Source organism: Pongo abelii, chromosome 3 (assembly GCF_028885655.2).
Source record: "Pongo abelii isolate AG06213 chromosome 3, NHGRI_mPonAbe1-v2.0_pri, whole genome shotgun sequence".
Lineage (NCBI taxonomy): Eukaryota > Metazoa > Chordata > Mammalia > Primates > Hominidae > Pongo > Pongo abelii.
The window spans coordinates 60,098,625-60,126,123 of record NC_071988.2 but is presented as its reverse complement, the minus strand read 5'-3'; the positions used below and the strand labels follow the sequence as shown (position 1 = coordinate 60,126,123).

Here is a 27,499-nt window from a genome sequence, read left to right as displayed (position 1 = left end):
TGGAGACAGGGTCTCACTATGTTGCCCAGACTGGTCTTGAACTCCTAGTCTCAAGTGATCTTCCTGCCTCAGCCTCCCAAACTGTTGGGATTAGAGGTGTGAGCCACCATGCCCAGGCAGTTTAGTGCTTTTTACAGCACTGTTGCTGTATCTGAAAAGCATGGTGATGTAAACTGCCACAAATATAATGTTAAAATAAGGTAGGCTATAAATTGTAAGTATATAAAAATATTGAGGTTCTGACCAGTTTGGGCAAGAACAGTTCTCATTTTCTCCACATAATACCATCCAATTATTCCTACCACTCTCAGTTTCTGCTTCTACCCTTCATCCCATCTCTAGTTATCCCTCCAGAAAAAGAGGGAAGAATGAAGGTAAAAGTACCATAGTATGACATTTGAGGGCTGTTTCTGAAGCATTAGCCACTACTACTAATGATAAAACCAATGGCCAGATTGAGACCCTATTGTGTGGCAAGCACTATGCTTAGAACCTCATATGAAGTTAATACTCTCACCAACCCTTTGGGTGAGCAACATTGTCCCCACTTTAAAGATGACAAAACTGAGGTTAAGCAACTTGCTGGCTGGGCGCGGTGGCTCACGTCTGTAATCCCAGCATTTTGGGAGGTTGAGGCAGGCGGATCACCCGGAGGTCAGGAGTTCGAGACCAGCCTGGCCAACATGCTGAAACCCCATCTCTACCAAAAAAATACAAAAATTAGCTGGGTGTGGTGTTGGGCACCTGTAATCCTAGCTACTTGGGAGGCTGAAGCAGGAGAAATGCTCGAACCTGGGAGGCAGAGGTGGCAGCGAGTGGAGATCACACCACTGCATTCTAGCCTGGGCAACAGAGTGAGACTCTGTCTCAAAAAAAAAAAAAAAAAGAAAAAAAGAGAGGCAACTTGCCATTTAATAATCACACATTTAGTAAGTGGGGGAGTGGGAATTTGAACCCCACACTGTCCAAAACATTAATCTCCATAACATGTATGACTTAAATAAGCTTAAAAACACTACAATAATTAGAAATTCACCATACTTAGATCTGAGGATGAATTGAAGTTTATACAATTTATAAAAATGAAAGACTTTTTTAAAGCAGTTTTACTGCATCTATCCATACACAATTATAACTTTTTCCTTTTTTGAGTTCATTTTAAAATTATCCCTTTCCACATATTAAATTAAATCAGGCAGGAACCCTCAATTCTGGTAGCCATTATTTCTGTGAAGGAAAGAGTGAAATGTCATTTCTTTCAAAATGGACTCTATGTGGTTTGACATCTTTCAGATAGGGCTTCTTTCCACTGAACTTTGGGAATGACATATTTGCTACAAAGCTTTCCATTTTTCCCCCCAGCTATGACCTATTTTATCATGTGATTTCACATTTCAGTGAAGTCTGATGGGGTCTGTGTTCTCTAAAACACTAAGCTTCTAGTCACCCTTTGAATTCACCTTCAGCAACCGTGCCTGAAATGAAAAGCTAAAAAGAACTGCTGCCCAGCTATGGCAGACAATGTAGCCGGCTGACTCAGCCCCAGTGTTCACCACCCCGTTCTCTGTCTCTTTTGACACTAGGGTGGCCCAGTGATCATTTCTGGCCAATGAGATTAGGCAGAAATTTGCTGAGTATGGGCTTCTGGGAAACATTTGCTCACCTGATATAATGTGACATGTGGCTGGCATTGTCCTTTTCTCTATTCCTTCTAAATGTCTTTAATGATGATGATGATCCGAGGTGCAGCAGCCTTCTTGCAATTATTAAGCATGAAGACAAAAGCCAACATGCAAAGGATGATAGAGCAGAAAGAGTGAAAGGACCCTGGTCCTTGACAGCACTGCTGAGTGGTTAAACCCACACCAGCAACCATCTATACCTAAACTCCCTGTTCTACAAGCAAATAAACCCCATTTTGGCCAAGCCACTAGAGCCAGGTTTTCTATTACTTGCAGCTGAACACATTCTTTACCAACAGACCAGCTATTGTCCTTTTTGGTCAACATTCTTCACTTCTTCTTCCCCAAATCCCACCATCTCCTTATATGCTGAGGGAGCTGGTATAGAGTAGGATCTTCACATCAGGTACAGACTTATGTACCTAAAAGTATTTGTGAATGAAAATTTCATAATTATACAATTGATTCAGAAAACTGCTGTCAACTGTTCCTTGACTCTTTATTTGCGTAAGAATTTCCTGAGTCTTGCTACCGTGAGAAACGTAGTATTTCCTGCTTTCTTGTCAGTGTCTGAAGTTAGGTTTTCCAGTTCTTATGATACACCCTCTTGTTTTTAAGGACTTAGCGGCTCACAGTCACATTCTTATTCTGTAGTGTTGAAACACACACACAAACAACAATAAAATCTCCCCAGAGCACTCAATTTTATTCAAACTGACTGAACAGTTAATTTGTTCCTCACAAAGTTCTTAATGCTCTTCAGTGATAGAGGTTTTATTTTTAGAAAACATGTGAGAAGGCAGGGCATGGTGGCTCACACTTGTAATCCTAGCACTTTGGGAGGCTGAGGCGGGCAGATCACTTGAAGTCAGGAATTTGAGACCAGCCTGGCCTATGTGGTGAAACCCCGTCACTACTAAAAATACACATACACACACAAAAATAGCCAGGTGTGGTGGTGCACACCTGTAATCCTAGCTACTTGGGAGGCTGAGGTGGGACAATTGCTTGAACTCGGGAGGCAGAGGTTGCAGTGAGCTGAGATTGCGAAACTGCACACTCCAGCCTGGGTGACGCAGCAAGACTCCATCTCAAAAAAACAAAACAAAACATGTGAGAGCAACAGGTATTTGATTACCTTTTCTAGTTTAGTTAACATTTTTCACGGAAAATGAAATTATACATTGGTTATTTTATTCAGCAGAGCTCAGAGATCCAGGCCATGTGTATTCTTTGGGAGTTGGATCACCTGTAATTAACCACGCATATAGGAACCTGGGGGATAATTTTATCATGCTATGTTAGACAACTGCCACTGCCAACACCTGGAATTTAAGTTGCTTTAATTTACCAAAACAACAGCCTTAGAGTCTCTGGATGTGTTTCTTCAAAAACACACACACGGTTTAACAAAACAAGCAAAAGCATATGCACTTCCACATACTGGTAATGACCAGAGTATCTGGAGATTGTGGAAATGCAGAGTATTAACTACACAGGGAATTTAATGTAGGAGATACAAGATTAGGAATGGAAGAACCATGAATGAATGAATGAGTGAGTGAAGCATATGTATGTTTAACTGCTTCTGACACTCAATTTTAGCTTCCTTTGGATTGAAATGTGGGTACGTGTGTGTGTCCGTGTACACACCAACTCACCTGGATTCCTCGTTCCAGCTTCATTCAATTCCCATTAGCAGCAGCTCTGCTTAGACACTCAAACACACTGAATCTTGGTTGCCTAATTTATTGATACAACGTGAGGATAATACTTTACCACAGGGTTACTGTAAGGATTAAAAAAAGGTGATATGCATATGAACATACGTGAAAATTCTTAGAAAATGCACCGTGCTGTTATTATTCCTATTTCCCAGTCAAATACAGGAATAATTCTGCCTGAAAATCACACGCAGCTTCTCCATTTTATACATGTATTCTCAGCACTGTTTACTGTATTAACAGGAATACCTGCCTTACAAAGGACAATTGTTGCTGAATGTGATGGAGATTAAAGGGCTTGAGAAAAAGAGAAACAAGGTTTTGCCAGCCCCCTTAAGGACCCAAGGAGAGCTCCAAGGACACGTGTGGTAAAAATGTTGTAAGTAAATTTTTTTCTAGTTTTAATAAGTGGAGCAGGAAACAGTCTGTCCCTAAGAGGAGGAGAATAACAGCACATATCAGAAACTGAGGTGAAACAAGTGGTCAAATCATGGTCTCAGTATTATGCAGGGAAGCTGCATGTAAAGAGCTGCTGAGATTCAACTTGGAGGTATGCCATTGACTGTAGTCAAATAGAATAGTAGTGACCATTTTTTTCTTCTGTGAAAAAAATCTTAAAGACAAAACCTCCAAATTTCACAAAGTTTTTCCCGTTTACATCTCAGACGGGTGGCTGCCCTTACAACAAACATTTTCAAGCTGCTCTAGTAGGATTGTGGGTGCTTTTTATGAACCTCAATTCAATTATGTACAAAGGAATATTCTTTCCTTCTCCCTGTTATTTTGAAATCTTTGATTGATCAAATTGAACTTAAAAAAAGAAAACTATTATAGTACACATATCTTCTCTTTCAGTTCTTGCTGGAATAACTCTTCATGATCTGAGATAGAAACCATGGTTCCTGGTAATATTAGATGCAAACTAGGTAACAGGCAGGGTCCCTGGTTTTATGGCTAGTAACTGCAAATTTTATAAATAGAAACTAGGATGCAGGTACAACTCTCAATGGTCTCTATGCCATTGAAGATGCGCAGTCACAATACAAATCTAATGATAATTAACAAGTAATTTCTATTGTATTATTGAAATGTTTTGCTTTTGGTCTTTTGTTTTTAGGAGATAATGTGTCTGAATTGTTTAGAAGAGGCTATTAAGCTGGAATCACTAATGTCAATATATAAAAATTTATATATATATATATAGATCTCCATATCATTTGGTAATTCCAATTTGGGATCTATTATAAAGAAATAACTCAGAAGAAAGATCTTTGTGTCTAAAGATGTGAATTAAAAGATTATTTATGACAGAAAAACTGGAGTAAATTATGGTTCATTCAAATTATTACAAATATAGATTTATAAATAAAATTTATAAAATAATTAAGTACATGGAAAATATTAGTTACAAATTTAAAATTTGCAAATATATGGACTCCACATTTGCAAATTCACCTACTTGCTAAACGAAAAACAAGATATAAATATATATGGTTAGTATGATCAAAATAATGTCATACGAGCCTAGAAAAAAACTAGAATGGAATACAATAAAAATATTAACAATGACTGTCTTTGATTTCAATGAATTCTACAAATTTCCACTGTTAGTTTTTAATAACAAAAAAGATCTTTAGTGAAAATAAAATGAAATTAGCTTACATTCCCAGGACACACTGAAGCTGCACAGCAGCTGAAGTTTAATTAACAAGGATATGTAAGTCTAGAATTTAAAATCCAGGCTGGGCGCAGTGGCTCACGCCTATAATCCCAGCACTTTGGGAGACCGAGGCGGGCGGATCACTTGAGGTCAGGAGTTTGAAATCAGCCTGGCCAACATGGTGAAGCCCTATCTCTAGCAAAAATACAAAATTAGCTGGGTGTGGTGGTAGGCACCTGTAGTCCCAGCTACTCAGGAGGCTGAGGTGGGAGAATCGCTTGAACCTGGGAGGTAGAGATTGCAGTGAGCGGAGATCACACCTCTGCACTCCAGCCTGGGCAACAGAGCAAGAATCTGTCTCAAAAAAAAAAAAAAAAAAAAAAAAAGAATTTAAAATCCACTGTGGTTTGTCCAAAAAGTGAAACTTCTGACAACTGTTAGAGACTAACTGCCAAACAGTATTCTCATCATCTCAATAGGTCATTGCACCTATTAAAATTTTTTTTTACACATTTGCCAGGGAACTAGATAGAATGAAGTGAATTTACCACATATTTTTTCCTTAGCATTTACTAAGGTATTTAAATATAATCTTTAAGATTCTTTTGGATCAATATTCTTTCCTTAGCTCAAGTCTGAACAAACATAAGATTCACTCATCTCCACTCTAGAATGTCACTTTGGGCAAAGTAATAACTAATTCATTTATGTACTTCCACACCTCTAGCCATAGTTACATTATGTATAAGCTCATAGAGTCTGCAAATTATAATGTATTCACAGGCCACAGATGTAAATGTACCTTTGTTCATTTTTTCCCCTTCCAGTAGAAATTGCCCAGAAAATATGCTTCCAATAATTAAAAATGAAGGGTTGAGGGGTGTGTGTGTGCATTCTTTGTTCCTGTGCATTTTATTGGCTTGGCTTACACAGGGACTCTCTTATTTTGAGACTAACTCCCTCTTCTTTCTTCCACCAGGATGGACTTCAGGTTTCTAAGCTCCTTAGAGCAGGGGCAGTCTTTCTCCTGGGGCAAATTTCCATCTGGCACCCAGCACATCATTTACAAAAAGCAGGCAGTGGATGTGAGTGACGGAATTATTATAATTTTCCACTTTCAATGATAGTGAGGATCCAAGTAACCTTGTGTCCTGAGTTAAAAGATGGGTGCACTCCACAGAGCCAGGGACAGAGCCTACTTGCCAAGTGGAAACTGGGAGAGAGATGACAGGCATGGTTGTGGGGAAGGTGTGGACAGGACAGTGCCTTTGAGGGTGGCTCCATGTGAAGTAAGGGCCACGTGGGATGCTCTGTAGCTGGTGGGAAGGCTGTGCAGAGAAATGGGAGGAGAAGCCTCCCACAAAACCTTCCTGCCACTCCTATGAAAACTTAATGAACTCTACACTTCTCACTAACATCTTGTAGGAGGGTGCAGGGCAAAAACAGGCTCATCATGGGATAGTCAAAACAAGGCTAGTTTACGTGTTTGTTAAATTGCATCAAGAGTCATCCAAGAATTATTTCCTAAATACCTGCTCTGTGCCCCGAATGACGTTATATGCTTTGAGGCATATAAAGGAAGCGTCACCCACACTTGGGTTCTGCCCTCGGAATCCTTGGTAGTTCTCTAATGCTTGTTGCTGAACCCTTGAACATTTCCAAATATGGTCAATCCTCATTATTTGTGGATGCCATATTTGCAAATTCACCTACTTGCTAAAATGTAATTGCCTCCCCCAAATCAAATCATTTGCAGACATGCACAGAGCAGCAAACATTTGAGTCACTGGATGCACAGGGTCCCCACTGAGGAGGAACAAGGCACCACTCTGGCTTCTAGTTCCAGCTGTCACACTATCAACAAGCACCCCTCTTACAGTCTGTGCGGTGCCACTTCCTTTTGTATTTTTATGCTTTCTGATGGTGACTCAGCTGTCTAAAATGGCCCCAAACTTTGTGCTGAAGTGCTGTCTAGTCGTTCCTTAAGAGTAAGCAGGCTGTGATATGCCTTATGGAAAACACGTGTGTTAGATAAGCTTCATTCTGGCTTGAGCTGCAGTGCTTGCTGTTGGCCACGAGTTCAATGTTAATGAATCGTAATTTATATTACATAACATGTCTTTAAACAGAATCACACATAAAACAAAATTATGTATTGATCAGTTGACAAAAATGTGATTGGAGGCTTGCAGGAACCTAACTGAATTGCTCCTAGGAGCAGTGGTTCAGCATTTGCTAATTCAGTGCTTGTGGTGACTTACTAGAACAAAACTTCAGTGAATAATGAGAATGTATTGTACTTATGCCTTCCTCTGCTACTGTTTAACTGAAGGGCAAGGTAGACTAAGATTAACCTTTATTAAAGGCCAATTGTGGGTCAAACACTGTGCTAAGCACTTAAAATACATTAAGTCATGTAACTCTCACAACCGCCTTGTGAGGTCGGTAGTATCTTCGCTTTACAGATGAGAAAACTGATGCTCAGAGAGGTTAAGTACATTTCTCAAGGCTGCACAATCCCCATACCCATTGCCTGGGAAATGATTAGAGGAGAGATGATAAAATGGAATGGAACACTGCTGTCAGTCTCAGAGATTTTGTGACAATAGACAGTAACTATAAGGGATAATTTGAGAAGATGCCCATCGGAAAGGCCTCAGTCAAGTGACAAGAGATACTCCTCTAAGCTGAGGGACCAATAAGCTGAGCAGAGCTGCCTCTCCCTATCAGAGATTCCAGATAGATGACAGAGGTGGGCTTCCATCAGTGTGAAGGTTCCCCTTTCCAACAGGGCTCATAATAAATCCACTCTTAATTAGGCATTCATTTATGCAACAGGAATCTATTGAGTGCCTACCATATCCCAAGGACGGTTTAGACACTGGAGATTCAGTACTGATTGGAGATTCAGTAGTGAACAAATAGATAAAAAGCACTGGGCTCATGGAACGTATGTTCTAGTGAAATAATAGAAAGATTGGATCATGTGAATACTTTAGGTGAATACTTTTCTGAGTGTTTTGGGATACCATTTTTAAAATACCAACAAAACTGACATATTTCCGTTCTGTCTGATTCAAATAAGAGCTCTGAAATAGCTAAAAAGATAAGAAGTAGCCAAACCATTTATGCTGCCTGCACTATATTGGGTGATCATGTTTTCTAGGACTTACACTTCCCATGGCACACTAGATCTTCTCAAAAGTCCCCTGTTGCAAAACACTAGATGCTGGATAAACTGAGCGAAAACTGGCCTATTATTATTATGATTATCCCAAGGGAATGAAGCATCCCAAAAAGTGACTTGAAGTCTTTTTAGAACAATAGTTCTGAACTGGGGCTGGACATTAAGTCATCTGGAAAGTTTTAAAAAGTCCTGCTGCCCAGGTCACATCCAAACCAATTAAATGAGAATCTTGGAGTGGAATTCAGGCATCAGCATTCTGTAAAGCTCCCCAGGTGATTCTGATGTACAGCCAAGGTGAAGAACCACTGCTTTAGAAGGCGATAGAGTGCATAGTGTATGGTGAGTCAGTAGGCCCAATGTTCTGCCAATTTCACTCAAAATTGCTGGCGCTGGTGGATCTGAAAAGTTATCCAGCTTCTTAAACCTCTTCTTCATACCTTCATTTCTTTACTTGTCAACCCACACTGGAAGGTGGACATTATCACCTCTCAGACAGATGCAATGAACCAACCTAAGTGGGCACTTTCTGAGTCGAAATACATCTGTTTATAGTTGAATGTTTTGATTTTTAAATGATTTTTTAAAAATGAGTTCCTGCTAAGCTGAGGCTACATGTATAAGCCAAAGAAGAGACACATGAATTGCAGCAAGAACTTTATTATTTCCACCAATAAGACTCTAAAAGCCAAAGATAATACTCAATTTGTACCTAATGGGCACTAATTGTGCTCTTTTTCTGCCAAACTCTGTGATTTTGGTTCACATCCTCTTTGGGGCCAGTACTTCGATTTTTTCCCCCATGAACCATCCAACAAAAATTATTGAATATTTCCTATGTATAAAATACTGGTAGAATATCCAGAGAGGAGAGAGTCCAATGATTACTAAATGTCAGTGACCTCTGAATCCAAAATGATTCTATATCTAAAAGGTGCTATTAAAAATAATGTGAGTGACAATGAGCTTGAAGATGGAAATATTCTATGCTGCAAAGCAAAGCATGTCCTCTGGCCAGCATTCTGCGTGGTTCCCATTAGACTGTCCGCATTTGGACTCTGGGATCTTTCAAGAGATGGGCAGAACTCCCTGTTCTAGAATCTCTGCAGAGCAAGATGGACGTTCCCACGAATTTTCTTTTTAAGAAAACTACCCTGTTATTTTGTTTATGCAGGTCTGAACATAGGTTTCAGATCTAACCTGGGAGCACATGAGGCAGTATTGTGTTTGGACTGGTCAAAGTAGGACATCAGCAAGGCACTAATATATTAATTCATACTCAGTTGTATAATGCTAATAACAATAAACATGGAAACGAAACAGCATTTAGTGAAATCCTACTACATACCAGGTACCAATGTTTTTCACGTATTGCCTCACTTAACTTCCCAAAACTCGAAGTATAATAACATTGTTATTATACTTGTCTTGCAGGTAAAAAAAAATCATGAATGAAGGAGGTTAGGGTCACACAAATAGTTAAGTGGCAGAGTGGGGATTTGACCCAGGTGGTCTGACTCCAAAGTTCATCTCCTTAACTACTCTATTTCCTCTCGTATACCAGCCAATCTTGGCTTCTGGGTGACCCGGCACTAAGAGTTGAAAGTAACTGGTAGGGACAGCCCTGGGGTGAGCATTGGAGACCTGTCAAACCCACAGTCACACCATGGGGTTATAGCTATCTCTCCTACCCCTTGGGCTTGTCCTAAAAAGGGAGATAGGCTTGGGGCTGATATATGGGGTGGATTATGATCCTAAGACATGTGAAAAACTTCATCCCAATGGAGTGTCAAGAACAAGAGGGCTGACCATCTCTCCTGGATGACATGGACTGAGCTGGCTGCCTTTCAGAGGTGGCATGCCAAGTTTTTGCTTATTCGCTCTCTCTTGGGGGAACGTCAGGTGGCTCATAAGTCTGGGGATGGAGTTAGGAGGAGTGGACTGAGCAGGACTCACCATTTATAAAGTTACTGGCCAGGCTCTATAACTAAGAAAGGGTTGGTGAGTGGAGAAAAGAAAATTCCACTTCTTTGAGTTCAGTCAGACAAGAAAAAGGGGCAGCATGCAGTAACAGGCCAGGCTGAACGGCTGAAAAGAAAGAGGCCTCAGATGAGAGGACATGGGGAAGTGGGAAAAGGGCACGAGCTGCTCACTTTGCCACATTGCAACTGGGTCCAGAACAGGCCTGCCCTGCCCTGCCAGTTATTTTCTAGTGAACCAAAGGCCCAGCAGTGCAGAAAGAGCCAAGTCAGATCAACTTTTCCATCCTGCTCTGAGGCTCTGATCTGAGACACAACAGAGCAGAGAGGGGCCTCTGGCTCCGAAGCCCTGGCCTGTCAAATACCTGGCGGCGTCTTGATCTCTGCCCCAGCCTGCCCTTTCCCACTGAGCTGAGCATTTCTACTAAGCAGCCACACTGCATGGGACTCTCATCTCCCCTTCTCTCACTCAGAGAGCACTGCTGCACAAGCATTTCATTCTCCATCAAACGCTCTATGGCTTCCTGAGGGGGGTCCTTTGGAAGCCAGGGGTGCAGTGTAATTGCTGCATCTGCTATTGAAATTCACTTTTGGAGTTCTGTTCCTGGAGCAGAAATTTCTGCAAGCTCCCATGGAGAAGGAGCAGGCTCTGAATCCTGCAGGCTTGGGCTACCCTAAAAAATTCTTGAAGCCTCATTTCTGTGTGGTCTCTTTCAAAACCTTCTGAATGTTCCAGGAGATCTATTTCTTGATAAATTTTTCTTCCTTGCTTGGGGTCAGGCCAGAAGAGAGCAGAACAGATGTCAGATCTAAAGCTTTCCCAATTCAACCACTTGACCACTTGCACACTAATCTGTGGTGATGTAAATGAAAATGCCTTTGAGCATTTCTCACTCAGAGAAAAAGACAAACCTCTGTAGAAGCTGGAGACTTCCCTTCAAGAAAAACATGAAAGAACAGGATGATTGGAGTCAGCTGCCTTTCTGCCTGTAAGAATATGAAAGCCCTCTTTTTTTCTTCTTCAAAAAGTCTAAATGGATTATGCTTAATCGAGTTCTCAAACCCCTGCATGAATTTTCCTTCTGCAAGTTGTCACCTAGCTGACAAAAAATATGCTTCAATTAAAAAAAATGCAAATTCCTTAGACCATAGCTTAGATGTGGACTAAATATTATTACTCAAACTGGGAAAATTGATGGTGGGACAGTGCTGGAGTCAGGGGTTAAGGTCAACAGTCAGGGTCAAACCTCAGGTGAAAGCAAATACTTGAGCTTGTTGACAGTTACCTTAGTGATTCTTTTCCTCTAGCCTACTCAGAGTTACAAGAAAGGCCTGGAAAATGATCAAACAGCACATGCAAACATTATGCTCCAAGAGGTCTTTCTTGGACTAATATTCATGCCAGCAGCCCTAGCACACTCGCTGATCCTTCAAGAGCCTCTGGATTGCAACTGAAGGGTTGGGCTCTAAGGTTTTTCTATTTTTTGAGACAGGGTCTCCTTCTGTCGTCCAGGCTGGAGTTCAGTGGCACAATCATAGCTGACTGCAGCCTTGACCTCCTGGGCTGAAAGTGATCCTCACACCTCAGCCTCCCAAGTAGCTAGGACTACAGGCACACCACCAAGCCTAGCTAATTTTGTAATTCTTTTTTTGGTAGAGATAGGGTCTCACACTATGTTGCCAGGGTTGGTCTTGAACTCCCAGTCTCAAGGGATCCTCTGCATCAGCCTCTCAAAGCACTGGGATTATCGGCAAGAGCCACCGTGCCCTGCCAGGCTCTATGTTTCTTATTTCTTTTTCTTTTCTTTTCTTTTTTTTTTTTTTGAGACAGGGTCTCACCTTGTCATCTAGGCTGGAGTGCAGTGGCACCATCATAGCTTCCTGCAGCCTTGATGACTGTGCTAGAGCGACCCTCTCACTTTAGCCTCCTGAGTAGCTGGGACTACAGGTGCTTCCCACCGTGCCTGGCCAATTAACAATTTTATTTTTGTTTTTAGTAGAGATGAGATCTCACTAGGTTGCCCAGGCTGGTCTTGAACTCCTGAGCTCAAGAGATCCTCCCACCTTGGCCTCCCAAAGTACTGGGATTACAAACAAAAGCCACTGTGCCTGACCAGGCTCTAAGATTGCTAATATGGCTGTAGAAGGACTAATGTTAGCCACCTCATTCATTCCTTCTAAGAAACATCATCTTTCACTGACTATAATATGACATTTTTTAGAAGGCACAGCATATGTACCATAAAGAGCCATCTCAACTCTGAAATAAACTTTGTTATCATACAGAATGTTTATTTTATGCTAATGAAAGAGCTCTTTTAGATCTGTTTAGACACAAATATATCATATATCCCCCTTGCTCACTCATCAAAAACAAAATATAGGCAAAATAAATTCAGGAAAGTCTTCCTAAAACTTTTTCACACCCAAGGGTTTGACTCTTCTGAATCTCTTTTGTTAGAAACTTCTTATTTTGAAATAATTCCGAGTTTATAAAAAAGAAAGGTAGCACAGAGAGTCAATGCTGCTGGTCTACGTACCACACTTTGAATAGCAAGCCTGTAGGAGAATACCTGAAGTAAGTACCAGAATTGCTATTTACCACCTATGTGATGTCTGACCTGCAGTGTCTTTATTTGGAATTTGGGATAATAATTCCCCTTACCTTCCAGGGTTGTTGTGAGTAGCATATGAGGAAAATCCACAGAAGCCCTTAGCAAACTGTCAAGTACTTCACAAATACCCATTGCAGATGCATTCCTTGCCCTCAAGGCATTTACAGTCTAGTTAATAATTCTTTACAGTTAATTGGTGCCGCATAGTCCACATAGTTTACACAGTGCTTTCATATCTGTTACATAATTTGACCTTCTCAATAATCCTGTGAAGGTATGAAATTGTACCTTCATTTATTATATACATTCTCCTGAAGTTTTGAGGGGGTTGTTTATTCACAGTGGCCAAGCCTGCTTTGAACCTGTCGGGTTGGCCTTGGCCTTGTCAGTGCTCTTTACTGTGGGAACTTCATACCATATGAATGGGGCTTTATCAACACAGGGTTCCTAGGTCTGTTTCACCTGAAATGAACCTTTCTTATTTTTCAGACACAAAACTTCTCTGCAACTCTGGCCTGCTCTTGGGACCAGAGGCCCCTCCCTGGATTCCCGGGACTGCTCCTCTCCCTGGTAACCCTCTCCTGGTAGGTACATTGATGGGGGTGAGGCTTATTGTTAGCTCCAGCTGTTTCTAATTAACCTTGACTGCTCTCCTCTGTAAAACAGTAAAGGCAATTCAACACATTAGCTTTTTCAAAAGGGCCATATCATTTTGCCATTAATCCAACTTCGGATAAAACAGAGGTCAACTATTTAACACAATCAATTTTAAGTAAAAAAAATATATAAGTAAACGTTTTCCCCCACTCCCCCATTATCATCCTGGCTTTTTTCTTTTGATCTCATTTTCTCTCAGAGGCCTGGTGGAGGAGACGGTCTTGATTGACCTGGAAAAGCCATATATGACAGGCTGGGGGAAGCTTCCCTTGGACATTTCTAGTCTTCCACTGCTACCCCCACATAAGAGTAAAAGACTCACTGGGAAATCTTTGAAATTACCTTAAATAAGCGGGCTTATTAATTCACATATACCTGTTTCCTTCCGTTTCAAAGCTTTCTAATTGTGCCACTCCTAAATTTCAAAAAAAGGTTACACTCATTCCCTGGCTTAAAAATTCTTTTGACGATAATTCAGGGTTCCCAGCTGCTAAAAACAAGATGTTATTTGTCTAACAATGAAAAACACAGATGAGGTCAGACTGTTTGTGGGGTAGGGGTGGCTTGAGGTAAAGGAAGCATCATAATCTCATCCACTGTGGGGAGGAATTTTGAATCAGTGAAGGCTAGCTGGCCTTGGACTCCATCCAAGGGTGTTCTGTCACTGAACTATCCAAGAGAGCCTTATAAGGCGGTTTCTTCTAGAAGGCCAGTCTACAGTGGACCCCGAGGGCAGGCTCTAGGGACAGGATGGAAATCATATTTCAGGATGTTAACAAATGCCTGCTCAGCTTAATCATTCCATCTCAAAGCTGTATAGTTTAAGAGATTTAAAAATTATAAAATCCTCCCCCAGATGTGGCCCCTCCCCCTCAAGTTATTTCTCAGCTCTCCTAAAGAGAGTCTCCTGACTTCTGCCTGAACACGGTACCCTATTCAATAGTTTTTACTGGAAAGTTCTTCCTGATGTGTCATCTAAACGTGCCTTGTGGCTATTTAATTCCAGGCCTTTTAATGCTGTCCTCCTGAAGAACTGTATTAAAAGAATAATTTGTCAGGCACCTTCCATTTAATAACTAATTCCCAAACGATGAAGAAACATTAACTTGTTCTTTAGATTACTTTTCTCTGAAAGAATCCTAAGTCCTCTAAGGCCCCACTTTGTCCTTCAGTTTTTCAAATCTTTCCTAAAATGCAGTGATTGAAACTGGACAAAATGATAATAAAGAACCAGTGATTCACTCAATATTCTAGAAATTTCTGTGCTCAAGAAGGGCAGCTGAGGCCAGAAAAATTTTAAAGCATTTCTATTGGACTGGAGCAGACTCTTAGGGAAGGTGACTTTTTCTGTTTCTGATCTGAAAGCAGAGAGAAAGAGTAATAGGGACTTTAGTGGGGAGAGACTCCTGAAAGGAGCAAGTGGTGGTAATTTGGAGGCAGGACTGGCTAATAAGGCAAGCGAGGTGAGGGCACTTTATGAGCAGTCACTGAATAGGAAAAAGCTCCACAAGGGCTTTTCACTCCCAAATAGCAAGCAGCTTGCCATGGCAGGCTGGGAACCTGGATTTGACAATGCTTCTAAGATCAGAGAGGGAAGTCTTGGGAAGGAGTGTAGGCATCTGTTGTTGTGATTACAGTAACAGCTTCCTTATGGGAGTCTCTGACTGCAGTCTCACCCCCTTCCAATCCATTCTCCCAACAGCAGCCAACAAAGCTTTTCTAAAAGCACAAATCCAGCTCCATCACTCAGTGCTCCCACTGCTCTATGACAGCGTCTCAGCTCCTTAAGGGGTCACAGGCCCTCCCCTATCACTGGGCTCTGTCACGTGGCCAGCTGCCTCCTTCTCCCTAGGCAGTCCCACCAAACCTCATGTGAGTCCTTCTGCTGGCTATGCTCTGGTTATCTCCTTTCTCTTAAAAAATTGTTTTAACTGATAACTGAAAATTGTATATATATGGTATACAACATGATGTTCTGATGCACGTAGACATTTTGGAATGGCTAAATCAGGCTATTTAACATATGCATTACCTCATACACTTTTTTGGTTTGTGTGGTAACAACATTTAAAGTCTATGATCTTAGAATTTTTCTTTTCTTTTTTTTTTTTTTTGAGGCAGGGTCTTGCTCTGTTACTCAGGCTGGAGTGCAGTGGTATGATCATGGCTCACTGCAGATTTTACCTCCTGGGCTCAAGTAATCCTCCCGCCTCAGCCTCCCAAGTAGCTGGGACTACAGGTGTGCGCCACCACACCCAGCTAATTTTTTGATTTTTTTATAGAGATGAGGTCTCACTATGTTGCCCAGGCTGGCAATTTTCAGGTATATAATATATTGTTATTAATTATAGTCACCATGAGGGACAATAGATCTCTTGAGCTTATGTCTCCTCTCTAACCAAACTTGTGTGCCCTTTGACCAACATCTTGCCAATCCTGTCCCCTCCTCCCAACCCCATCTCTGGTAACTGCCGTTCTATTTTCTGCTTCTATGAGTTTGACTTTTTTTAGATTCCACATATAAGTGAGATCACATAGCATTTGTCGTTCTGTGCTTGGCTTTTTTTCACTTAATATAATGCCTTCCAGGTCCTCTCATGTTGTGGCAATGACAAAATTTCCTTCTTTTTAAAGGCTGAATAGTATTCTATTGTATATATACAGTGTTTTCTTCTCATCTCCCTTCTAACTCTACCACAACCTCTATGCTAGCTCTTCTCCAGCCAATTCCTTCTTATCCCTGTCTCAGCCAGGACATCATTCTTCCACTAAGTGATTCTTGGCTTTTCCTCCACAAACCTGGGTCCCCTCCTCTGGCTCTCTGACAATCCTCATGGTACTACTGTGTTAGTTTAGCGAAGTATTACACTGACTTGCACTCCCCCAAGATAAACCAGGCAATTAACGACTTCATTTAATTTGAAACGCCTTTGTTTCAACTTTCAATGAAGTTCATAAATTTACTGAAGGATAGTAGAACATGGGCATTTAAATGATATATTATCAACATAAAAAATGAGTCTAATGAATCTAAAATGAGCTTCTCAAAGAATGGAGGTTTAAAACTCACCAAATAAAATGAGTTCCTGAAAATCAAAATCTATACTGAAGCATTTTCCACTTACAGAACAGTTTCTATAGCTCTGGACCTAATTTTACTCGGCAAGGGGACATGGAAATGTTGGGATTTGGGGGGAAAAGTTACCATCCAATGTTAGAGTTCAGGACTGCTGATGACAGAAAGGAAGGCAAATCAATGTCAGATGAATTTCCTGGCCTAGACTTTAGGAAGGCAGAAGATGCCAGGAGGAAAGAGAGCAGACAGGCGGGAGAGGGGCTTTCCTGCATTTCCAAACAGGAAGGTGCTTTCTTAAGAGGATTCCTTTGTTAATCAACAAATATTTATGATATGCCCAACTATTAGCCAGACACTGTGTTTATAAGGAGTTATAAGATGAAATCCCTCTTTTACAATGGTTACAGTCTAGTGGGGAAGACAGACATTCAAAGAGTCCTTTTGCAGCAGTTGGGGAAGGTCTATAGTAGCCAACTTGTTCTCCACTCAGGGCCCAAGGCCTTGCTGTTCCCTTTGCTGAAATCCTCCCAAGCGTTCTTAGCATGGCTCCACTCATCTCACTTAATACTGCTCATTCATCTGGAGTCTCTATCCTATTTCTCTGATGTACACCCTTCACAGCATGTACACATTGTGTGAAAATGTTTCCTTGTTTCTGTATATCTTATTCAAGGCTACTTACGCTGAGATTAGGAGAGTGCCTAGCCAATTCATAGGTTGATTCATTCATTGATTCATGCATTAGACATGTGTTTAAAGCACATACTACATACCATGCAGTTATCTAGGTCCTTGGGTCTGTCTGTATGAGGGAGCAAAATCTCCCTTCCCACCTGGAGCTTACTTTCATGTTGAATAATGACAACAATTAACGTTCATCCAATGCTTTCTGTGGATAATATTCATGACAGTTAATCTTCATGACAACGCTATGAGATAGATAATGGTTATAATCCCTGTCTTATAAGTGAGCAAAACCCTGGGCAGACAGGTCAAATAACTTGCTCAAGGCTATAGTTAGTAAGTGGTCAAGATTCACACCAAGGGAGTCTGGCTTGAGAGCTCCTCATCTTAACTTCTCTGCTATACTGCCTCTTATATACAGATACACAGTACACGTGGAATAAATATTAGTTGAAACAATGGCTGGATGCATAGCCCTAGAAGAACACATACATCATTTTGGGGTGGGGGAAAGTCAGAATGCTTCACAGAGAAACTGACAGAGCTGATCCTTGAAGGCTAGGTAAGAGCTCATTTAAAAAAAATTTTTTTTTTTTGAGACAGAGTCTTGCTTTTTTGCCCAGGCCGGAGTGCAGTGGTGCTATCTCGGCTCACTGCAAGCTCTGCCTCCCGGGTTCACGCCATTCTCCTGCCTCAGCCTCCCGAGTAGCTGGGACTACAGGCGTCCACCACTACGCCTGGCTCATTTTTTGTATTTTTAGTAGAGATGGTGTTTCACTGTGTTAGCCGGGATGATCTCGATCTCCTGACCTCGTGATCTGCCCGCCTCGGCCTCCCAAAGTGCTGGGATTACAGGCGTGAGCCACCGTGCCTGGCCGCCCATTTTTTAAATTTTTATTATTTTTTTTCTTTCATGTCAGACAGGTAATGTGCCAATGTCATAAAAGGTTTGGGGGTGACATACCTCACACATGTGTATGAACACTCAATCACCATGCTTATGAACTACAAAAGGATCATAGGTAAGAGTTCAAAGGATGGAAAGGAAGTGAAGGAGGGTGCGATTGTGGTGCGTGTGGAGGTGAGAGGCATTGCAGGCAGAAGGCACAACCTCTACAGAGGCATGAAAGCATAGAGACATATGTGCTGAAGTGTGAATAGCAGACACTTACTGTGGCTAGTGCATAAAGGAGGTTGGAGAGAAGAGGTCAAAATAATAGAATGGAGTTATATTGTGAAGGGCCTGTTATGTCCTGCTAGGTAGTTTGAACTTGGTCCTAAAGGTACTAAGAAGGGAGACCCTTGAGAATGACATTCTGATTCCAGAAGTGAAAATTAATTCTGAGGGAGAAAGGATGGTACCTAATGAGACCAAAGTGGCTGAAATGGGATTGCCAAAGAGCTCAGATTTAAAAGACTATGAACAAAAGGTACAACCAGTAATTGGAATAGAGAAGCATCATGTTCTCTTCCAACTATGAAATTTTATTATATATCTTAGCTTCTTTGTATCAACTTCTTTTTATTAAATGGAATCTTCAAATTCCCCCCTCTGGTTACCCACAACTTCAGGGACCTCAATACAATCTAATGGCAGTAAATTCATAATGACAGTTCCAAGATTTGAAATTATTTGCTGATTATCTTTCAGACATATTTTCAAGCAGATCGCTTTGCCTCCTACCAGAGAGGTATGGAAAACAAGCAGACCAAGATCTCTTCCCAGGTGGGTAAGTGGTGATCTTAGAAAGGAGGAAGACTGGGGCAAGCTCCAGGGCTCCAGGGCTAGTGCTCTGGGAGGTGAGTTTGTAACTTGTACAGATACTTTCTTAATCAGCAACATCAAATCTGTTTTGTACATCCCTGGTATATAGCACCTAGTACAGCGCTGACTCAAGCTAGCTGCTCAGTAAATGCATGTTAAATGGGACCAAAGACCAGAAGGCAGATTGAATCACACCATTGTGGCTGAATCCCACAATGCTGCCCCTACCTGGCCCCTACTCAAGTTATACTCAAGCATAACTTAAGTTTCTTCTGAGAATAGAAAGGAACCTAGAGGTCTAGAGGAACCTAGACAATGCATTTCCTATTCTGTGCAAAGCCCTAGTATGAAATGGCACAGAAGTAAATGGCACTCTGTCCAGTTTGCTTCTATGATTGTCAAAACCCATCCAGGTGTTAGAAGAAATATTTAGGGGACGTGATAGGGATCAGTCTATTGTCTCTGCTGTGGAAAGGTTCTGCTGTGGGAAAGGCTTCCCATTCTCTTCTGCTCTCTTTGGCATTCTCCTATAAATGGTCTCTGCCATTTAGACCTCATCTCTCTCAATTTAGGATGAGAAGAAATGGCTAATTTAAGTCAAGGTTTCCAGTTTTAGATGCTGTTTTCTCTAACATTTCCCCAAATATAAAGAAAAGCCGGGCCAGAACCCTCAAAGGGTTTGCAGTCTGGAGAGGTACTGAGCTGGGGGTACGTGGTAACGAGGTTATGAAACTGGTTCTATAAAACTGTCAGTCTCAGTATTTTATAATCAGACTGTGTGAGTGTTTGGTGATGTAAGTAGCAGGTGAGAAAAAGGAATATTAAGTATAAACTAGAAATTGACAACACTTGAACAATCACCAAGCTAACCTTCTGCTTTGATAAGGCAAGTATCTGTCATTTTGAAAAAACTATAAAGTTCCCCATTGTAACGTTTATAAGAAAATCTCAATATTTGGAATAAATTCTTAAATAACGCACATTTATCTTTTCATGATGTGACCGACAAATGAGATCCAAAGTAACAAATAACTGTTTCTATTGGAAACATATGCAGATTATTTTGGGTTGCAATTTTCTAAGTTTAAGGTGATGATACTATAAATAGTTACTATTGAGTTACACAATTTAAGGCTTTCAATAGTGAACTCTGAAATTGATGACATACAACCTATTAGTTTGTGGACTTCTGGGAAATGCTCTAAAGAAAGAATGTGGAAATTCTGGAGAAAGTCTGAAGTGTGTTAAAGAAGCAACAGCTTCTGTCACCTCAGAACTGCCTCGTCTCCCTTTTCTACCTCGGCTAAGATCAGGAGCTGTCAACATTGAACGTCTGACTTTCCCTTGAAAATACTGCCGATGGAAAATGTTATTTCAGGCATTACAGTGAAAATTTCTACGTGTGTGCGTGTGCGTGTATTTGCAAGTCCAGACTTTATTTTCTTCTTTCTTTTTTCTTTTTTTTTTGAGATGGGGTCTCTGTCTGTCACCCAGGCTGGAATGCTGTGGTGTGATCTCTGCTCACTGCAACCTCCGCCTCCCAGATTCAAGCGATTCTCCTGCCTCAGCCTCCTGAGTAGCTGCGATTACAGGCGTGCACCACCATGCCCAGCTAATTTATATATATATATATTTTTATTAGAGATGGGGTTTCACCATGTTGGTCAGGCTGATCTCGAACTCCTGACCTCGTGATCTGCCCATCCTGGCCTCCCAAAGTGCTGGGATTACAGACGTGAGCCACCCCACCCGGCCTATTTTCTTATTTCATTTACAGCAAGCTTGGACTTGTTTGGAATAAAATAAACAATCAAACATAATCTCAAAGACATTTCTGCTGAACAGTGCATCCTGGGGACAAATTATGCAAAACAAAACAAATCAAAGAAACAGGAAGGAAAAACAAAATGGCAGAAGGTTGACAACAAAGTGCATCACAAAAACATTCTTCAAAGAGTTTGCATTTTATTTTTGCCCACAAATAATTAGCTAGTTAGATTACTGTTTGAGAACCTATAATTTTTAGAAAGTGGGCTATTTTCTTCAATACTAAGAAATCAGGGCTGCGCACGGTGGTTTATGCCTGTAATCCCAGCAGGCCAGGATTACTTGAGCTCAGGAGTTCGAGACCAGCCTAGGCAACATAGTGAAACTCCGTCGCTACAAAACAAAACAAAACAAAACAAAACAAACAAAACAAAAAAACAAAAATTGGCCAGGCGTGGTGGCACAGGCTTGTAGTCCCAGCTACTTGGGAGGCTGAGGCAGGAGGATCGCTTGAGGCAGAGGTTGCAGTGGGCCAAGATGGTGCCACTGCCCTCCACCCTGGGCGACAGAGAAAGATCCTATCTTTTAAAAAAAAAATCTGTCTGGAAGTCCTTACTTTATATTTAATTGTCAAACTCCTTTCCCCCATCTCTTGACTTCACCTCTCTCTACATCCCCAAGCCAAGAAAGAATGATGAGAAATGGACAGATGTCAGCACGAGTTGGGTGCGCTCTGGGCATGGGGAAGTCTTGAGGTCTCGGGAAATCTTTTCTACATATACACCCGGCCCTCACTTTCTGGACGCACGCACCAAACTCTCAAAATAAAAGCACCAAAAAGGAGAAGGGGGGGCGTCGCCCACCGCTCCTGGCATTCCGCGGCTGCCAACTCTTTCCCTCCCATCTGGCTCCTCGGATGCCCGCGGGGGAATCGTGGTGAGCAGCGCGGGGCGAGGCCGCCGCGGACGCCCCGTCGGATGTGCCCTTCGCTGGGCCGAGCGGCGCAGGGTTGGAGAGGGAAGCGCTCGTGCCCACCTTGCTCGCAGGTGCCCTTGCTGACCTGGGTGATGGCCTTCTCCCCGCGGCTCTCGGCCCTCTGGCTGGCGGCGCGCAGCTGGCAGCCGCTCGGGTAGGTGGTGCCGTCGCTGCCGCACACCGGGTAGCGGCTCTTGCACACGCACACGCCGCTTACCCCCGGACCGCCGGCTGCTGCCCCGGCTTTACCCTTCCGCCTCTTGCGGCTCTTCACGCACTCCATGCCCGGCGCGCAGTACCCCCTGCCGGCGCCGCCACCCCCGCACGGCTCGCCCTCGCCGCGGGCGCACATCGGGCAGCAGCCGCACGCGTCGCGGGTCTCGCCCAGCAGGCAGCCCAGCGGGGGCAGGGGCGGGCAGGCGGCCGGCTCGCAGGGGCCGCAGGTGTCCGAAGAGGAGGAAGAGGAGAGGGGCAGGAGCAGGAGCAGCAGCCCAGCGGCGCCGAGGAGCAGGGCGCGCAGCGACGGCCGCTCCATGGTAGGGTGCGGTCGCAGCGGCAAGGGCGCGAGTGAGCCGCGTCGGGCCGGCCGGCGCCTTAAACCCGCCGCCCCGCCCGGCCCGTCCGCGGGAACCACACCCCCGGGCGGTGAGAGCGCGGGGGCCCCGCCCGTGCCGCCCTCCCGGCCCCGCGGGGCCTGCGCGCGCTCCTGCTGGCGTGCGGGGGTGAGCGGCCACCCGGCGTGACCGGCCCATGGGCGCTCGGTCTCACGCCCGCTTCGCAGAGCTCACCCCTCCAGCTCCTGCTCGGTCCCCGGTCCCCATTCCCCTGCCCCGAGCCCTCAGGGATCGCACCGCAGTGCGAGCGGCTCCTCCACCTTCTGGTTTCTCCCCGTTTCCGGTCAATATATTTAAACTTCTTAACAACCATGGCTTCGAGACGATCCAGTGTTTCATCTATTAAATCCTCCGTGGGCCTGAGACACCTGAGTGCTCATTACTCTGTGGTTTGGGAAGCTCTCTTAAGAACAAGCTGTTAAAAACCCCCACTTGTGGACTGTGTCCCCGGGGGCCACAGGCCTGCTGTGGTCTTGGGTGTCAAGCACTAAAAGGACAAATCGTTGCCAACCACTTCCCTTTCTGGAACCTCCTAACTGCCTTCACCTCCCTCCCCGCTTTGTCTCCCAGTGGCATTCAACAAGACTCTGTGCTTTTTTTGTGCTGAGCCGTTTTCAGTGAGTACTGGAATCCGTGTGAGAGCTGTGCCCTTGTTTTGAGTTCTTGCTGAACTGCTCGCCCTCCAGCAAGCCTCTCGGGAGAACAGCGCGCAGCTGAGAGGAGCAGGGGTCCCAGCTCCTTCCTCGTTGGAGCTGCCACGAAGGCACCTAAAGCGCCCCCAGTCTTCACCAGCATTCCAGGAGGTTTTTGATATAAACGGTGGACTCTTCCTCAGTCTTTCTGCGAAGTGCTCTGCAAACTCAACTTGAAAGCCTCTCTTCCCAGGAACACTGGCCTCTCCAATGCAGACATGGAAGTTGCTTTCACTTTTTAACTGGATGTGTAACACTGCAGCGTGCATTATTCTGCGTGTCACATTGTGGTTCTTTTGTGTTCTTTTTTCTTAGCATAAATCCAGGGATTTACAGGGTTGCTGACTGAAAGCCAGCAGTTCAGTTCATAATCCCATTAGCAATGTAAAGAACTCATTTTCAACAGACTCTTAAAAGGATAATTATTGCAAATTTTTTGAAAATTAAATGACCACAAAATCGGGGGGTGGAGAGTGGGGAAACATCCTCCAATCCAGAAAAACCTAGCACTGCTTTTTGGCCTCTCCTTAGTGTATTATAGATAAGTGGAGCATTTTTTTTTTCCCCTCACAGGTCATATGTTGACCTGACAGTTGTTTAAAAAACAATGAAAAATCTTTAGAGCAAAGTTTTCCTAAATATTTTTGTCTTCGTTCCATCCTAAGAGATGTAGTTTACATGACCCATTTGTTTTCTTGAAAAGGAAACAAATGCAGAGTGCACTCTATTTCCTATTGTATTTAATTTCTTTCTTTCTTTAATTTTATTTTATTTTTTTTTGAGATGAAGTCTCCCTGTGTCGCCTAGTCTGGAGTGCAGTGGTGAGATTTTGGCTCACTGCAAACTCTGCCTCCCGGCTTCAAACAATCCTTCTGCCTCAGCCTCCCAAGTAGCTGGGATTACAGGCATGCACCAACATGCCCGGCTAATTTTTGTATTTTTACTAGAGACAGGGTTTCACCATGTTGCCCAGGCTGGTCTTGAACTCCTGACCTCAAGTGATCCACCTGCCTCTGCCTCCGAAAGTGTTGGGATTACAGGTGTGAGCCACTATGCCTGGCCCTGATTTCATTTTTATTAATTCACTGGTCAAGAGCCACTAAATTGGTTCCATGATCTAGTATGACGATCTGTCATAGTTTTAGATTCTCCAGAAGCTTACTCTGAGACAAGGATTCCAGTGTAAGTAGGTCACCTGAGAGGCCACATCAGGACACACAGATTGAGGGTTGGGCCAGGCAGGTGAGCAAGCAGGAAGGGAAGACAGCCAATAAAGGTGCTTATCTCCGCAGCCAGAAGAAGCCCTCAGGCTCTACAAACTGTGTGTGTGTGTGTATGTGTGTGTGTGTGTGGGGCATGTGGGTGGGCGGTGGCAGCAGCTGTACACTAAGAGCTGTCACCCACAGTGTGTGAAATTCCTGCATCAGAGCCAACAGTGAGAATGCAAGCATGTGCCACAGCGGAGTCCCTTTGAGGAACCTCCTCACTGCCCAGCAAGCAAAGGAAACAAGCAAGTTTCTGGTCACTGAAAGGGGAACCCGAGCTCTGTGATAGCGCCAGTCAAGCTGGAGGGCTTGAAAACAAGAAGAGATGTTAGAAAAAAGGCAGGTGAATGGAGCCTTTAAAGAGCAAGTTGACAACTCCACCCTTCCAATAACAGATATATTGTCACCTGTTCAGCTTCAGTTTTAGTGAGGTGGAAAGGCTGGATGTGGAGATGGAGATACTTTTACTTCTTCCTGTTTAACTGGTGCCTTTTGTTTCTTTTTCTTGCTTAATTGCCCTGGTTAGAACCTCCAGTATAATGTTGAATAGAAGAGGTGAGTGGACACCCTTGTCCCAGTGCTCACCTTAGAGAGAAAGTTGTTTGTTTTTCACCGTTAAGCATGATGTTAGCTGTGGGCATTTCATAGACAGTCTTATCAGGTTGAGGAAATTACTTTCTATTCTGTTTATTGAGTGTTTTTCATTATGAAGTGGTGTTGAATTTTCTTTTCTTTTCTTTTTTTTTGAGACGGAGTCTTGCTCTGTTGCCCAGGCTGGAGTGCAGTGGCACAATCTCGGCTCACTGCAACCTCCACCTCCCGGGTTCAAGCAATTGTCCAGCCTCAGCCTCCTGAGTAGCTGGGATTACAGGCACATGCCATCACGCTCAGCTAATTTTTGTATTTTTAGGAGAGACCGGGTTTTACCATGTTGGTCAGGCTGGTCTCGAACTCTTGACCTTGTGATCTGCCTGCCTCGGCCTCCCAGAGTGCTGGAATTACAGGTGTGAGCCATCACGCCTGACAGAGAGTACATTTTAAATGTTCTTGTCTCAAGAATGATAAGTATGTGAGGAAAAGGATATGTTAATTAGCTTAATCTAGTCATTCCACAATACATACATATATAAAAATATCATGTACACTGTAAATATGCCCAATTTTTGTCAATTAAAACTTTTTTTTAATGTTTAAAAGAATCATTCCTGCTTTCTGACAGCACCCAATCCATAGCAACCTCCTGCTTCCTTAGACCTTCCCCTAAATTACTAAACCAAAGTCCAAATCCTATAATAGGCTCTTTCTAATACCCCGTTACTAAGACCCCCATAGTTCCATATGGTGTCTATCCTCCCTTGCTACAATGAGTGATAAACTCAACTTATTCACGAAACCCATCTCACGTGCAGAGACACACATAGGCTCAAAATAAAAGGATGGAGGAAGATCTACCAAGCAAATGGAAAACAAAAAAAGGCACGGGTTGCAATCCTAGTCTCTGATAAAACAGACTTTAAGCCAACAAAGATCACAAGAGACAAAGAAGGCCATTACGTAATGGTAAAGGAATCAATTCAACAAGAAGAGCTAACTATCCTAAATATATATGAACCCAATACAAGAGCACCCAGATTCATAAAGCAAGTCCTGAGGGACCTACAAAGAGACTTAGACTCCCACACAATAATAATGGGAGACTTTAACACCCCACTGTCAACATTAGACAGATCAACGAGACAGAAAGTTAACAAGGATACCCAGGAATTGAACTCAGCTCTGCAACAAGCGGACCTAATAGACATCTACAGAACTCTCCACCCCAAATCAAAAGAATACACATTGTTTTCAGCACCACACCACACCTATTCCAAAATTGACCACATAGTTGGAAGTAAAGCTCTCCTCAGCAAATGTAAAAGAACAGAAATTATAACAAACTGTCTCTCAGACCACAGTGCAATCAAACTAGAACTCAGGATTAAGAAACTCACTCAAAACCACTCAACTACATGGAAACTGAACAACCTGCTCCTGAATGATCACTGGGTACATAACGAAATGAAAGCAGAAATAAAGATGTTCTTTGAAACCAATGAGAACAAAGACACAACATACCAGAATCTCTGGGACACAATCAAAGCAGTGTGTAGAGGGAAACTTATAGCACTAAATGCCCACAAGAGAAAGCAGGAAAGATCAAAAATTGACACCCTAACATCACAATTATAAGAACTAGAAAAGCAAGAGCAAACACATTCAAAAGCTAGCAGAAGGCAAGAAATAACTAAAATCAGAGCAGACCTGAAGGAAATAGAGACACAAAAAACCCTTCAAAAAATTAATGAATCCAGAAGCTGGTTTTTTGAAGGATCAACAAAATTGATAGACCACTAGCAAGAATAATAAAGAAGAAAAGAGAGAAGAATCAAATAGACGCAATAAAAAATGATAAAGGGGATATCACCACCGATCCCACAGAAATACAAACTACCATCAGAGAATACAACAAACACCTCTACACAAATAAACTAGAAAATCTAGAAGAAAATGGATCAATTCCTCGACACATACACCCTCCCAAGACTAAACCAGGAAGAAGTTGAATCTCTGAATAGACCAATAACAGGCTCTGAAATTGTGGCAATAATCAATAGCTTACCAATCAAAAAGAGTCCAGGACCAGATGGATTCATAGCCGAATTCTACCAGAGGTACAAGGAGAAACTGGTACCATTCCTTCTGAAACTATTCCAATCAATAGAAAAAGAGAGAATCCTCCCTAACTCATTTTATGAGGCCAGCATCATCGTGATACCAAAGCTGGGCAGAGACACAACCAAAAAAGAGAATTTTAGACCAATATCCTTGATGGACATTGATGCAAAAATCCTCAATAAAATACTGGCAAACCGAATCCAGCAGCACATCAAAAAGCTTATCCACCATGATCAAGTGGGCTTCATCCCTGGGATGCCAGGCTGGTTCAATATCCACAGATCAATAAATGTAATCCAGCATATAAACAGAACCAAAGACAAAAACCACATGATTATCTCAATAGATGCAGAAAAGGCCTTTGACAAAATTCAACAACGCTTCATGCTAAAAACTCTCAATAAATTAGGTATTGATGGGGCATATCTCAAAACACAAGAGCTAT

General features: G+C 42.7%; 1 protein-coding gene and 1 non-coding gene across 2 annotated transcripts in view; both read right to left on the bottom strand.

The window, feature by feature from the left end:
• Positions 1 to 22,403, bottom strand: part of IGFBP7 (insulin like growth factor binding protein 7) — an 81,874-nt gene extending 59,471 nt beyond the window's left edge. The window contains exon 1 of the mRNA XM_002814758.6: positions 21,829 to 22,403. Coding sequence (XP_002814804.3) covers positions 21,829 to 22,303 — 475 coding nt within the window. The 5' untranslated portion in view covers positions 22,304 to 22,403. The remainder of the gene's footprint in view (positions 1 to 21,828) is intronic.
• On the bottom strand, positions 18,176 to 18,278 carry LOC112133299 (small nucleolar RNA U13). The gene has a single exon (XR_002914966.1). It is a non-coding gene; the product is annotated as a small nucleolar RNA U13 (small nucleolar RNA).
• Positions 22,404 to 27,499: the final 5,096 nt, after the last annotated feature.